The sequence below is a fragment of the Phacochoerus africanus genome, chromosome 11 (genome assembly GCF_016906955.1).
Source record: "Phacochoerus africanus isolate WHEZ1 chromosome 11, ROS_Pafr_v1, whole genome shotgun sequence".
In the NCBI taxonomy this organism is placed as follows: Eukaryota; Metazoa; Chordata; class Mammalia; order Artiodactyla; family Suidae; genus Phacochoerus; species Phacochoerus africanus.
The window spans coordinates 6,953,053-6,969,847 of NC_062554.1; the positions used below are offsets into that span (position 1 = coordinate 6,953,053).

General features: G+C 38.6%; 1 protein-coding gene across 2 annotated transcripts in view; it reads right to left on the reverse strand.

The window, feature by feature from the left end:
- Positions 1 to 16,795, reverse strand: part of FCHSD2 (FCH and double SH3 domains 2) — a 247,331-nt gene that overhangs the window by 196,725 nt on the left and 33,811 nt on the right. For both annotated transcript variants that reach the window (XM_047752651.1, XM_047752652.1), the window contains exon 3: positions 4,082 to 4,127. In XM_047752651.1, coding sequence (XP_047608607.1) covers positions 4,082 to 4,127 — 46 coding nt within the window. The remainder of the gene's footprint in view (positions 1 to 4,081; positions 4,128 to 16,795) is intronic.

A 16,795-nucleotide genomic window follows, 5' to 3' on the forward strand; every position in this document is an offset into this window, starting at 1 on the left:
GAACCCAACTACTATCCGTGAGGATGCAAATCCAACCTCTGGCCTTGCTCAGTGGGTTAAGGATCCAGTGCTATCGTGAGCTGAGGTGTAGGTTGCAAATACAGCTTGGCAGCTGTAGCTCTGATTCCACCCCTAGGCTGGGAACTTCCATATGCCACGGGTACAGCCCTAAAAAGAAAAAAAAGCAAGTTTTTAGCATAAAGATACTGGGTATGTTAGTCACAGTCTAGAAAAAAATAAATGTCCCATCAACAGGTGAATAGATAAACAGTATATCCATAAAATGGAAAACTACTCAGCAATAAAAAGAAATCAGCTGATGATACACACAATATAAACTGTAAAATAAGTATTCTAAATGAAAGAAGTCAGATTCAAAAAAGGACATGTTGTACGATATAAGAATTACATTAAAATTCTAAAAAATGGAAATTACTCTACAGTGATAGAAAGTAGATTAACAGTTGCCTGAGGATGCAGCAGCAAGGGGCGGGGGTGGGGTGGGGAGGAACCAAGGACAAGTGAGTGGAAAGAGAAGAGAGAAGTATAATGGGATCAATTCCCATGAGGAAAACTTTTAAAGGCTAGAGACAGTTCATTATCTCGACTCTGATGATGGTTTCACAGGTATATACTAAGTCAAAACTTATCAAACTCTAAGTTGAGCAGTTTACTGTGTGTCAATTATGTCTCAATAAGGCTGTTAAAAAATGTGAGCATGAGGGTGACGGAGTGGGAGGAACGGAGAGATTTCTACAGTGGTGTTACTGTTCTGCTGCTTGACCTGCTTACGAATTATATGGGTGTGCTCACTTTGTAAACTCAGGGAGCTGTACACTTACGATCTGCACACTTTTCTGTATGCATGGTAACCACGGTGTAAACCTTAATTTTTTAAGCTTATTAATAAAAAAGAAAATCACATACTACCCACTCATCAAAACATTGCTCTTTTTAATTTTAGAGAGTAGCAAGTGTTGGCAAAGACGTAGAACAATCGGAACTCTCACGCATTGCTGTTGAGAGTATAAACGGGTACAATCACTTTGGGAAACTGCTCTATTAAAGTGGAACATACATATAAACCCAATGACCCAACAGTCTATTCCTACACATGTAACTAAGAGAAATGCATCCATATGTCCATCAAAAGACTTGTATAAAACTTTTACTTAGAAACATTAGTCAAAAATCATCCAAAATTGGAGGCAACTCAAATTTTAATCATCAGTATACTGAAAAACAAAATGGGATACATTCATTAGGGGATACTATGTAGTTATAAAAAAGAAGGAGCTACTCCCACATGCAACAACATGTATGAAGCTCAAAAACTAAATGAAAGAAATCAGACATGGAAGAAGATACCATGATACCATCTGAATTCAAAAACAGTTAGGAATCCAAAGGTAACAACAATTCTGATAGAAGTCAGTATACTGGATGGTATGAGTACTGACTGCTTCCAGGGCCCTGGTAATGTTCTCTATCTTAATCCAGGTAGCAGCTATGTGACCACAGCTTCATAAAAATGTATCGAGACATATGCAAAATTTATCACCTTACTGTATATACGTTATATTTAAATTTTAAAATTTCACTCCCCCAAATTTCAACTCTATAATGAGCCAGACAAGGAAAGAAAAAGAAATAATTTAAATAGTGCCTCTCTCTTATCTGACCACACCCCGTCACCAATGAAGGTATGATTCCTCTGATAAGGAAAACAAATAATACACTTGACATAATCAGTGCATACAAGCAAAATCCATGGAAAGAATGTGTTGATTATCTTAGGGGGCTGTCTACTATTGACAAGAAGTAAAAACACTGTTTAGGCAACCAAAGAACAGGGTAGAGAGAGCTTTGTCTATATCCTCCAGAAACAAATTGAAAAATCAATTGGGAAAACATTGAAAAAAATCATCTAAAAGGTAAATATGAGAAATAAGAAGAAGGGTTAGCAAACTGGATCTCCACAAATAGGCTTGACCATCCCAAGCAGAGAGACACAGGAACACTCTAATTTATGAATATGATTACTCTATGAAATTTTGAAATATCCATCATTAGGTATCTTACACCATTTACATACATTATATAGAACTGTATAAACAAAACCAGGTATAATTTACTTGACAGACATTTAAAGAAATTTTTCATGAGTTCCCATCGTGGCGCAGTGGAAACAAATCCAACTAGTATCCATTAGGATGCAGGTTCAATCCCTGACCTCGCTCAGTGGGTCAGGGATCCAGCATTGCCAGGAGCTGTGGTGTAGGTCATAGCCACAGCTCAGCTCGGATCGATGTTGCTGTGGGTATGGTGTAGGCCAGGGGCTGTAGCTCTGATTGGACCCCTAGCCTGGGAACTTTAATATGCCATAGATGTGGCCAAAAAAAGAAAAATTTGACTGCTCTGTAAAATATAATTCCACTGTATTGTGTTATACACATAAGTATATTTATCTACACATATATAACATATATATATGTGGAGGGGTGTTTAATAGAAGAGAAAGAAATCTAAATAGATCATTTAGATTTAGAAAAGTAGCAAAGGCACTAACATAGTGCCAAACTATACTGGAAAGAGTAGGCTGGAAAGGAATGTCTTAAGAAGCTAATTTCTCATTTAATATAAGTAGCAATCAAGCAATAATGTGTAAAGTTGATAAATCAAGAATCAGTTACAAGCACGTTATTTAAAGATATGGAAAAGATCACCAAAAGATCAGCTTTCTCTGAGGAAAGAGTCTGAGACTGCCACAGAGGACTGCTACTTTTCATAAAAGTTAATGTACTATTTCATATTTTAATCATGAGGCCATCCTTTTTGATTATTAAAACTTTCAAATATGTTACAGAAGAATGTATCATAGAAAAATTTTCACTTTGTATTAAATTTTAAAAGCAGATCATATACCTTGATCCCAATGGAAACAATTCCTATAAAGGGAATGTATGAAAACAAGTCAATAATGGGCACAATGACTGTCCCTATTTTACAGGTTGAGAAAAGGAAACCAGATAGCATATGTAAAATTATCAGCAAACTGCCTGGTATAATGTAAGCATTCAATCAACATTAGCTATCATTACTAATATTTATTATACATGCCAAGAATTAAAAGTTCAGCACTCATGTTAGAACTGATGCTATTCATTATGCAAAGCACCTGATATATAATAAGCACCTAACAACTACTGCCTGAATTAATGGATTACCAAGTCTATCTGGCTGTCAAGGAATAGATAATTCTCCTCTAAGACTATTAAATAAGATAAAGACAGTTACCTAGTAAACTGCAATGAATTTAAAATAAAACCGAAATCGAAACCTAACAAAACACAAAAAAAATCATGCCCAAATTTTATTATTTATAATAAGAAAAACAATAACAGAGGCAGCATCAATTACAATGATAACAGTGGTTATCACGCAAAGCATTTCCTGGATGTAATACTCAATTTCAGAATTCTACACCATATGGAAAGTAACTGCTTATAAGGGCCAAAATTTCTAAATTATGCTAAACTGTTTTTGTTTAAGGAAAGGTAGTTATTAGTTCTCACATATTAGCAAAATGAAATATCAGCATAATTCTTCCTTGGCACATTTAGCTATCTGAGAGAAAACAAGTTTCTAATTAAAATAGAAGAAATACTTAGATTTCCCTATCAACAGCACCATACCATCCACTGAAAGCATATCATTCTCTATCAACAGGGACCAAATGAGAAATAAATGCCTGATTGAACAATAATAATAATTTACCTTTCAGAAAAGTGCAGAGAATGAGATATATAAGGGAGAATGAATATATGTACTTGTAAACTGTATTTGCTACTATCTATACTTAATACTGTAAATATCATCCTCTCCCAGAAGGTTCACGACCTTCTTTGTAGCCAGAGGCAACTTAGCTCTTCACAGGATTCAAATGGAGTAAAAGGAGGATCAAAGGGAGGGAGCTAAATACAAGAAAAGGAGGCGAAAGGGATACCAACACTTCTTTCCAACCATTGTAACTGCCCTGAAGCCAAAGAAGAGATGTGCTAAGAGACATTTCCAAGCTTACCTGTGCATACTCTCTTTCAATAGCAGCCTTCTTCTGACTGAATGTCCTAAAAACACAAATAAAAATTCATTAACAAAAGTATAGCAATAATTGCATGTAAAGTTATCAACACAGCCTCAAATACCGCTTGGTAAGTAAGCTGTGTTGAGGGCAGGCACTACGTCATCCATCTTCTAGGCTAGACTACTGCTGACGCCAGACTCTGAGGTGAGGGCAACCTGCATTCAAAGCCCAGCTCCACCACTTACTAGCTAGATGACCCTGGTCAAGTCACTTGACATCTCTGTGCCTCAGATTCCTCCTTGGTAAAATGGGTATAGTAACAGTATCTACCTCACAGGGTTACTGTAATATTTAGCTAACTAAAACATATAAAGTGCTCAAAATAGTGTCCAGCACAGAGTATTTTATATACATATATATATATATATGTTAGCTACTGTTATCAGAATGGCTAGTACATAGTAGGTAGTAATAACGTTTATTGAAATCTAATAATCAACATAGAGGGAACTACAGAATATAAGGTGAAAATCAAATTTCTATCAGCTTCTCAACATGAAAAACAGTCAAATCACTTCCTTCATTCTAGGCTTTTACAAGAGTCACAAAACAAAGTATAAGGATGCTACATGAGCACCCTTTCCACACATGTCTATTTTATAGATTCTACAAGAAGCACTTCTCACATTTTAACATTTATGATCTTGTTATTCATCTTTTAAATGATTGGCAGTATTTTCTTCTATCTTAACCGTACATGAGATAACAGTGTTCCTTATAAACCACAGGTAAGGCAGAGTCAATGAAATATAACATTAACAATTTACCTTGAACAGTCTGAGTTTAAAGAGTCTTCTATGAGATGTCAGGTTATCTATGCTCTTAAAAGCACTTCATTATGACAGAGATGTCAGAATAAAAAGAAAAAAACATAAACAAAAGAGCTAGAATAGAAAAAATGCGAGCGTTCCCTGGTGGCCTACAAGTTAAATATCTGGCATTGTCACTGCTGTGGCTTGGGTTCAATCCCTGGCCCAGGAACTTCCACATGCCAAGGGGGCAGCCAAAAGGAAAAAAAAAAAGGAAAAAGAGGAGTTCCCGTCATGGCGCAGTGGTTAACGAATCCGACTAGGAACCATGAGGTTGCGGGTTCGGTCCCTGCCCTTGCTCAGTGGGTTAACGATCCGGCATTGCCGTGAGCTGTGGTGTAGGTTGCAGATTCGGCTCGGATCCCGCGTTGCTGTGGCTCTGGCGTAGGCCGGTGGCTACAGCTCCGATTCAACCCCTAGCCTGGGAACCTCCATATACCGCGGGAGCGGCCCAAGAAATAGCAACAACAACAACAAAAAAGACAAAAGACAAAAAAAAAAAGGAAAAAAAGCAATAAACCAAGTGTCACCATTTTAATAATTATTTAAGTTTACCAACATGATTATTCATTTACTTTTATATATACCTAAGAAATAAAACTATTTAAGATCTTAGCACATTTGGTTTGCGCAAATAGCTATATTTAGCTTTAAAAAGGAAGGAAATTCTGACCTATGCTACAACATGAATGAACTCTGAGGACATCATGCTGAGTGAAACGACAGTTGTCACAAGAAGACAAATACTCTACGATTCCATTTTTATAAGGTACTTAGAGCAGTCGAAATCATGTAGACAGAAAGTAGAGTGGTGTTTGGCAGGGCCGCGGGGAGGGGATCAGAGAAGTTAATAATTAAGAGGCATAGAGTTTCAGTTTTACAAGATGAAAAGAGTTCTGAAGACGGATGGTGGTAGCAGCACAACAATGTGAGTGTACGCAACACCACTAAACTGCACCCTTAAAAATGGTTAACACAGTAAATTTTGTTATATATTAATTTTACAATTAAAAGAAAAAAGTTAATAAGCAATATTAATTTTACCACAATTAAAAGAAAAAAGTTAATAAGCAAGACCCTTTCCTTATGGGGTATGGTGTACTCTAAAGCTTTTAACACAGCCCTCCAAAATACAATTAAAATACAATTAGTCTACTCTCCTTAAGAGATAACATAAACTATGTTATATGCACATATACATAAAAACGCTGTATATATGCATTTGAATATTGTATTATTTCTATGTATTTAGCATGTGTGTATGTACATATATGCATGTGTGTTCGAGCATGTGTGAGCATATGCATACATATAAAATAGCAATGTAAGTTTTGGCGGTGGGATTATAGCCTTTCGCTTTCTTCTTTTGCTTTCTATATCTTCCAATGTTTTAGTTAGAACATATATTATGTTTGAAAAAATAAAGCCCTTATTTTAAATAAATACATGCACTCATGAACATATGTACACACCCATATTGTTTTACTAAAACTGGATTGGGAAATTATTATGACTACTGCTACTAAATATGCTATCTCCCAGGCAAATGAGATTAATGAATGCGTTTATACTTTCACCATTAAAAAAAATTTGAAAACCTACCTGTCTTTTGAAGGAGGTGGTATTTATAATATTTTATAAAAGATAAAAGTAAATATATAAGCCACTTATTTAGTACGCTTTTTTTAGGCTTAAATATATCTCATCTTGAAATAAGAATGTTCAAGTCAAGTCTGCAAGAAAAGAGAAACTAATTTTTTTACCCTGAACATGCATATCAACTAATTTTAAAATTCTCAGTGGAATGTTAGTTATTTTTAAACAATTACATGTCTTTTTTTCCTCTTCTAAAGAAAGAAAACAAATACAAGATGACAACTACTAAAAATTTTCATCATCAATATTAGGAAATCTATTTCTTATAAATCACATCAAGAGAACAAAACAAAAAAATCTTCTGATAATCTCCATTTAAGATGCAAAGGCACATGTCAAAATTTAACATCAGTTTACCATAAAACTTCTTTTAAAATATTAATGGGTGCTATGATTAAATAGATGGACAAGAACTAGTGTTGGCAAGAATGTTAAGAAATGAGAACTCTCATGCAGTGCTTATGGGAATGCAACATGGTGCAGCTACTTTGGAAAACAGCCTGAGAGATCCTCCAAAGGTTAAATCCAGAGTTACCATATGACCCAGTAGTTCTATTCCTAGATATATACCCCAAGAAAACCTAAAACATAAGTCTACACAAAAACCTTTAAATGAAATATTCATAGAAGCATTACTCATCATAGCCAAAAAGTGAAAACAACCCAAACGCCCATCAACTGATGAATGGATAAACAAGCTGTGGTACATTCATCCCATAAAAAGGAATGAAGAACTGACAAATGCTACAATACGGATGAACCTTGGAAACACCATGCTAAGAGAAAGAAGCCAGACATAAAAGCCCACATATGATATGACTCCATTTATCCGATGTCCAGAATAGGCAAGTCCATAGAGACAGAAGGTAGATTAGCAGTTGCCAAGGGCTGAGGAGCTTAAAGATAAGTTTGCTATTATTCCAAAAGTATTTTTCTTTTACCTAGGTAGGTTGATTACAAAGTTTAAATAGAAAAATGAACATTTAAGAACTGTTATAAATATTCTGAAAAAGAATATTGTTAAAAATTATCAGTTTCCGTTGTGGCTCAGTGGGTTAAGGATCCCATATTGTCTCTGTGAGGATGTGGGATTGATCCCTGGCCTCGCTCAGTGGGTTAAGGATATGGCGTTGCCATAAGCTGTGCTGTTAAGTTGCACCTCGGATCTGGTATTACCGTGGCTGTGGTGTAGGCCCCAGCTGTGGCTCTGATTTGCCCCCTAGCCCGGAAACTTCCATATGCCAAAGGTGTGGCCATTAAAAAAAAAAAATTATCATCTACCCTCACCAGACAGGAAAAATTAACTTCAAAAGCAACAGTAATTGAAACAGCTTGGTAACAAAATGAGTACAAAGAGATAATGTAACATAGGTCAGAAATACACCCAAATACACATAAGAATTTAGTAACTGAAAAAGATGACATTTTGATTCAAAAAGGAAAAGATGGATTTAGTAAATTACAACTTCATAGGAAGATGCAATGTTTAGTCAATTTAAAAGTACAGAATAATACATATAGTATACTATTTTATCATATAAAAGTATTCACATGTATATACTGAATTATGGTAACTATAATACTTCTCAGTTACAATAGCCCCTCAAATATAAAACTGTTTCATGCAGGAGTTTCCGTCATGGCTCAGTGGTTAACAAATCCGACTAGGAACCATGAGGTTGCGGTTCGATCCCTGGCCTTGCTCAGTGGGTTAAAGATCTGGCGTTGCCATGAGCTGTGGTGTGGGCTGCAGATGCGGCTCAGATCCCGCATTGCTGTGGCTCTGGTGGAGGCCCGTGGCTACAGCTGCGATTAGACTCCTAGCCTGGGAACCTCCATATGCCACGGAAGCGGCCCTAGAAATGGCAAAACAAAACAAAACAAAAAAACCCTGTTCCATGTAAAAATGCCTACTGAGGTCCCTGCAGGTACTGTGATAGAATTCCCTAAAATAATTAACATGAAACTGGTCTAGAATGGCTCCTTAGGAAGAAAGGAATTGGTAATAGTGCTAAAAGACCTTTTACTGCTTTCTTCCTGTATTATTTGAAGTTATACCATTTATACATGTATACCTATTTTTACCGAGGTGAAATTTATATAACATACAACTAAGCATTTTACAATTCAATACCATTTAGTGCATTTACAATGTGGGCAACCACTACCTCTACCTTCAAAACTTTTTCATCACTCCAGGGGAATACTTCGTACTCATTAAGTAAGCAATCATTCTCCATTTCCCACTCCCTTTACCCCTGGCAATAACTACATTAATTTTCTGTCTCTATAGACTTGCCTATTCTGGACATTTTTTTTTTCTTCTTATTTACGGCCACACCTGTGGCATATACAAGTTCCCAGGCTAGGGGATGAATTGGAGCTGCAGCCTACGCTACAGCCACAGCAAAGCTGGATCTGATCCACATCTGCGACCTATGCCACAGCTTACAGCAATGTCAGATCCTTAACCCACTAAGCAAGACCAAGGATCGAACCCACATCTTCATGGACACTATGTCAGGTTCTTAACCCACTGAGCCACAATGGGAACTCCCGGATATTTCACATAAAAGGAATCATATGACATGTGATCTTTTGTGTCTGGCTTCTTTCATTTAGCAAGTTTTCAAGGTTCATCCAAGTTGTAGAATGTATCAAATCTTCATTTCTTTTTATGGCTGAATATTTCATGCACAGATATACTACAATTCATCCATTCATCCATTGATGGACACTGGAGTTATTTCCACATCTTCACTAGTACGAATAATGCTGCTACAAACATTCCTTTATGAATTTCTTTGTAGGGATAGATTTTAAGTTCTTTTGAATATATACTTAAGAGTGGAATTGCTGGGAGTTCTCGCTGTGGCTTAGTGGAAACGAAAGCAACTAGTACTGGTTCAACCTCTGGCCTTGCTCAGTGGGTTAAGGATCTGGCATTGCCACGAGCTGCAGTGTAGGTTGCAAACGCCACCCGGATCCCCGATGCAGTGGCTGTGGTGTAGGCCAGAAGCTGCAGCTCCAATTCAATCCCTAGCCTGGGAGCTTCCATATACTAAGGGTGCGGCCCTAAAAAATTAAAAAGAGTAGAATTAGAATTGCTGGGTCATATGATAATTCTAGGTTTAACTTTTCAAAGAGCTGTCAAACTATTTTCCATAACAGCTGTACCATTTACATCCCCACTGCTTATTTTTAAAATTTAATAGTTAAATGAAGCAAACTAACCTTTCAAAATAAATTACATTACATTCAGAAAAATCCTATATATGGCTACTAAAAAGAATGTGATAACTGTATATACTGGTATGAAAAGATAGCCATAATTAATCCGCACAGGAAACACTGACTGGCTGGCTGTCATGGGGAATACGCTGTTTAGGTACTGATGATACAGAAGGGCATAAGCCAAACATCAAGTTGGACTAACAGTAAATTAATCATTACACAGAAAATATTTAATGATATACGGGATAATTATAAGAATTATACAAATGGGGCTACTGACTATCCAAACTTGTCTGTTAGTGTGGCTTCACCTCCATAAACTCTTCCATTCACAGCCTAGGCTTCAAAGGACCGGTAGGTTCATGCCTTCACACTTGAGCAGATGTGGTCCTTTTGCAATTCCCTTTCCCCATTACCTGGCCTAAATCTCTCATCCTTCAAAACAGCTTTAAGCACCATCTTCCTGGAAGTCCACTTGTGATCAGACACCCTCTCTGAGGTTCTCCATCATCTTGTAACACAGCACCCGCTTCAAATACAGGAACTGTGCACTGACTATGGAGCTCCCTGAGAGCAATGAGTGTGCTTTGTATTTATATGCGGAGTGCAGTGCCTGAACACTGTAGTAGTTCAATAAATGTTTACTGAATGAATAAAAGAATAAACAAAAAACATAATCAGGTTTCACGATCTCCATAAACTTCAGTTAAACAGCTCCGTAGGTTAGTTCCCATGATGGGCAGAACCAAGATCACACTCTATATCCATTTGAACCACTTAAGTTCTGTGACCTTGGTCACAGATTTTATCAGTTAACACAATCATTTTGTGAGCTTTAAAAACCGGGGGAGGGGAGTTCCCATTGTGGCTCAGCGGTAAGGAACCCAGCTAGTATCCATGAGGATGAGGTTCAATGCCTGACCTCAATCAGTGGGTTAAAGATCCAGTGTTGCAGCGATACATGGTGTAGGCTGCAAAGGCGGCTCGGATTGGCATTGCTGTGGCTGTGGTGTAGGCTGGCAGCTGCAGCTCCAGTTGGACCCCTAGCATGGGAACTTCCCTGTGCCGTGCCGCAGGTGCAGCCCTAAAAAGACAAAACAAAAACAAAGGAGATATAATAAGAGTGTGCAATAAAGGTTTAGTCTTGCCTAAAGAGAGGTCCGACCTTTGCCCTTGGCTTAGAAGGTAATCTCTAAACCTTTAGAATGTCCTGTCTGATAAAAGTGCTTTTGTTTATCTGAGACCCTTAGGCCATACCAGTGAGAAAATGCTAACCATGTGATTTACTGGGGGGGGGGGAATTGAAATCAGCTCAATTTCTTTTTTCTTTTTTTTGAAAATTTTCTCTTTGTTTTGTTTGGGTGGGTGGGTGAGTGGGTTTTTTGGCCCCTCCAACAGCATGCAAACGTTCCTAGGTCAGGGAATGAACCCAAGCCACAGCAGTGAACCCAAGTCAGGCAGTGACAATGTCCAATCCTTAACCACTAGGCTGCCAGGGAACTCCCTCAGCTCAGTCTCTAAAGTAGCAGGAGGGTAGGGTCAGCCACATGGGCAGTCAACCATATCTAAGAGACCAAACACACCTCTTCCCTTGGCTAATTTTACAATATACCCTTTTGCTACAATAAACCATAACTCTGAGTAAACCTTCAGTGAGTTCTGTGAATCTTTCCAACAAATTATCAAGTGTGAGGGTCATCAATTTAAAAATATTTAAACTGGATTAAATTTCATAATTATAAATGGTGGATGTGATATTTTCACTTAGCTAACAAATACTTTTCTAATATTTACTGTGTGCCAAATCTGTCCTAAGTACTTTGCAAATACGTACTCACTTAATCCTCACAATAATCCCATGAGGTGAATATTCTTTTATTTCCTACTTGACAGGAAACTGAATCACAGTTAAGAACATTAACTTGCCTGAGGTTACCTAATTATTAAGAAATAAAAACAGGAGTTCCCGTCGTGGCACAGTGGTTAACGAATCCGACTAGGAACCATGAGGTTGCGGGTTCGGTCCCTGCCCTTGCTCAGTGGGTTAACGATCCGGCATTGCCGTGAGCTGTGGTGTAGGTTGCAGATGCGGCTCGGATCCCGCATTGCTGTGGCTCTGGCGTAGGCCGGTGGCTACAGCTCCGATTCGACCTCTAGCCTGGGAACCTCCATATACCGCGGGAGCGGCCCAAGAAATAGCAACAACAACAACAATAACAACAACAACAAAAAAGACAAAAAAGAAAAAAGAAATAAAAACACCTTCTACTTTTCATTCTATGGCTATAGCATTTGTGGGTCTTGGCATCATCTGTTTATACCTTTAGCTAATGAATCCCTTGAGAGGAGAGTCCATGTCTCATTCACTTTTATATCCCCAGTACATATTTAGCAGAACACCTGAAATTCTGCAACTCAGAAGATATTCAATGAATGTTACTGGTGAATTAATATTAAAACACACACACACACACACACACACACACACACACACACGAGAAAAATGGAGTCCCCATCATGGCACAGCGGAAACAAATCCAACTAAGAACCATGAAGTTGTGGGTTCGATCCCTGGCCTTGCTCAGTGGGTTAAGGATCCCATGTTACCATGAGCTGTGGTGTAGGCTGCAGACTTGGCTTGGATCTGGTGTTGCTGTGGCTGTGGTGTAGGCCAGCAGCTGTAGCTCCAATTAGACCCCTAGCCTGGGAACCTCCATATGCTGAGGGTTCAGCCCTAAAAAGCAAAAAAAAAAAAAAAAAAAAGGATATATGTATTTTTTTTATTAGGAGCCAAATAACTTCCTCTCTGCCAGACTTGTATGACTTCAGTTGTTCATTCTATTTACCTGTTAAAAAAATTTTTTTTGGTATTCTCATGTCATCATTCTAATGCTAATGTCTATTTATGGTAATAATACCTCTAAAAACCACTACTGTATTCCAGAACAAACCTGTAAAGCTTTCTTTATGAAAGAGTTGTCAACGTACTGGTAATACAAGCACTAGTTCCCTTACCCCAGTTTGCCGTCCATGCTAACAAACTATTTCTTATATCCTGATATTAGTTAGGTTTAAACAATATCACTTGTAAAATAAGAGGTCAGCTAACTCAAAGTAGTAAAAATGTGGTGGTCATCTTATAGTTCATTTTTTTGTTTGTTTGTTTTTGTTTTTGTTTTGTTTGTTTTTGTTTTTGTCTTTTGTCATTTCAGGGCCACACCCATGGCATATGGAAGTTCCCAGGCTACAGCTGCCAGCCTACACCACAGCCACAGCAATGCTAGATCCCAGACACGTCTACAGCCTACACCACAGCTCACGGCAACACTGGATCCTTAATCCACTGAGCAAGGCCAGGGATCGAACCTGCAACCTCATGGCTCCTAGTCAGATTCGTTTCCGCTGTGACACGAAGGGAACTCCCTGTTGCTGAGTTTTACTCCACTCTAAGAACATATTACCATTTGTGAATCTATTATCCCACTGGCAGACAGTGGGACTGTCTCCTAGTTTTGGCTATTTGTGAAGAAAAGTGCTATAAACATTTTTGTCAAGTGTTTTTGTGGACATTCGTTATCATTTCTCATGGTAAATGCTTAGTATTAAAATTATTTTGTCAAGGAGTTCGCTGGTGGCTCAGTGGGTTAAGGATCTGGCATTGTCACTGCTGTGGCACAGGCTGCTCCTGTAGCATAGGTTTGGTCCCTGGCCTAGGACCTTCCATGTCCCATAGGCATGGCCAGAAAAAAAAAAAGAATTAGTGTGTCAACATAGATGTACGTTTAGTGATATAAAAAATACCAAATTTTTTTCCAAAGTGGTTATACCATTTCGTATTCCCATGAACAACATGTTAGAGTTTCATTGCTGTATAGCCTCACTGATATTAATAATCAGACTGTTTATTTTTATTATATATCTTTATAGTTATTAATATCCATCAGAAATTACCCCAAAACAACAAAAAGATAAAAAACATAAACGTAAACATGATCTCCAGTAAAACTAGGCAACATATGAAATTTAAGTGGAAGAAAGGGCAGAGCAGAGATAATTAAACTGGAGGAAAAGGGTAAATATAAGGCATGAGCTCCACAACTCCAAGAGGCTGTGGGTACATTTCTTCAACTGCACTTCCTGAGGTATAAAATTTAAACCACAAATGCAAGAACAGAAACAGGGGACATAGGCTGGTGCAGGAAGGTTTGCTGTTCATAGCCTGAAGAAATAGAGGAGAAAGTACTAAATTAGAATCACACAGGAGTTCCCATCATGGCTCAGTGGTAACGAACCCAACTAGTATCCATGAGAATATGGGTTTGATCCCTGGCCTCGCTCAGTGGGTCAGGGATCCAGCGTTGCTGTGAGCTGTGGTGTAGGTCACAGACGGCTCAGATCCCGCATTGCTGTGGCTGTGGTGTAGGCTGGCAGCCACAGGTCTGACTGGACCCCTAATCTGGGAACCTCCATATGCCTCAGCTGCACCCCTAAAAAGACAACAACAAAAAAATAATCATAAACAATCTACGGTGGCAGAAATTAGCCTGCTGGTGTGGCCAAAAAAAAAAAAAAAAAAAAACCAAAATGATAGTGAGGCAGCCCACACTATGAAGAAACTTGCCACATCCAATCTTCTCTAGCTGAGGAGAAATAAAATAAATTCATACACTCAATCCTGGTCAAAAAGAAAATTACTATAAATTTGGAAGACAGCAGCTACCCTGAGATAACTACTTTTGATATCCTAAAAAGTAGTACAGGAAAAACCTTCTTCATTCAAAAATAACCCCAAAGCGGGGAGTTCCCGTCGTGGCACAGTGGTTAACGAATCCGACTAGGAACCATGAGGTTGCGGGTTCGGTCCCTGCCCTTGCTCAGTGGGTTAACGATCCGGCGTTGCCGTGAGCTGTGGTGTAGGTTGCAGATGCGGCTCGGATCCCGAGTTACTGTGGCTCTGGCGTAGGCCGGTGGCTACAGCTCCGATTCAACCCCTAGCCGGGGAACCTCCATATGCCGCGGGAGCGGCCCAAGAAATAGCAACACCAACAACAACAACAAAAAAAAGACAAAAGACAAAAAAAAACAAAAAACAAAAATAACCCCAAAGGAAGTGAGACTAGATCTATACAAATATAAAATTTTAAAAAAGGAGAAAAAACAGAACAGGAAAAGCAGACCAGCCAAGGGACACTCATGAGAAAAACATTGTCATGGAGCAGATGAATTTTTAAAACTTAAAAAGAAATACACAAACAAACAAAACCCTAATGAAGCAAATACCACTTCCAGCTAGAATTACAGAATGTCAAAGTCACAAGAGAACAGCAGTGTTGCAAGTGGGCATTCTGTCTTGTTCCTTTAGGAAGAAAGCTTTTAGTCTTTCACCATTGAGAATAAAGTCACTTGAGAGTTTTTCATAAGTGCCCTTTATCATGTTAAGCAGGTTTCCTTCAATTCCTAGTTTACCAAGTGTTTTTATCATGAAATGGTACAATTCATTCTTTGATTTTCTTATGTTGAACTTCTGCATTCCTAAAATGAATAACACTTTGTCATAGGCCATGAGCCCTTTACTATGTTGCTAGACTCTGTTCGATAATATTGTGTTCATAAAGGATATTGATCTGCAGTTTCCCATGGGTATTTTTGTTTGACTTTGGTTACCAAGGTAATGAAGATGTCACAGGATGTTAGAAGTATTCCTTCATCTTCAGTTTTGTTGAAGAATCTGAAAAGGACTAATATTAGTTCTTCCTTAACCATACAGTAAAATTCAACCATGAATTTTAGTCCTACACTTGTCTTTTTGATGGTAATTCAATCTCTCTACCTGTTCAAGATCCATTGAGCATTTCCATGTCTTCTCGAAACAGTTTGGGTGTGTGTGTGTGTGTGTGTGTGTGTGTGTGTGTGTGTTTAGGGCCACACTTGAGGCATTTGGAAGTTCCCGGGCTAAAATTCAACCATGAAGTTTTGTCCTACACTTGTCTTTTTGATGGTAATTCAATCTCTCTACCTGTTCAAGATCCACTGAGCATTTCCATGTCTTCTCGAAACAGTTTAGGGGTGTGTGTGTGTGTGTGTGTGTGTGTGTGTGTTTAGGGCCACACTTGAAGCATTTGGAAGTTCCCGGGCTAGGCGTCAAATCCAATCTACAGCCACTGGCCTATACCACAGCCACAGCAACTCAGATCCAAGCCACATCTGCAACCTACACCACAGCTCACAGCAACACCAGATCCTTAACCCACTGAGTGAAGCCAGGAATCGAACCTGCAACCTCATGGTTCCTAGTAGGATTCATTTCTGCTGTGCCATGATGGGAATTCCTGTTTCTTCACTTTTTTTTTTTTTGTCTCTTTGTCTTTTTTGTTGTTGGTGGTGGTGGTGGTGGTGTTGCTATTTCTTGGGCCGCTCCCGCGGCATATGGAGGTTCCCAGGCTAGGGGTTGAATCGGAGCTGTAGCCACCGGCCTACACCAGAGCCACAGCAATGCGGGATCCGAGCCGTGTCTGCAACCTACACCACAGCTCACGGCAACGCCGGATCGTTAACCCGCTGAGCAAGGGCAGGGACTGAACCCGCAACCTCATGGTTCCTAGTCGGATTCGTTAACCACTGTGCCACGACGGGAACTCACCTGTTTCTTCACTTTTAAGGTAAGTGTTTAGAGCTATAAATTTCCCCAAGTAGTTTAACTGCATACTGTAAGTTTAGCATATGCTGTGTTTTTGTTTTCCTTCCTTTCAAAGTATTTTCCAATTTCCCTAGTGATTTCTTTTAACCCACTCATTGTTTAAGAGCATACTGTTTAATTTCCACAAATTTACAAATGTTCCAGTTTTCCTTCTATAGATTTCTATAGCTTCATTCCATTGTGGTCAGAGAAGATAGTCTGTATAATTTTGATATTTCTAACGTATTAATAATTCTTTATGGTCTATCCTGTGCA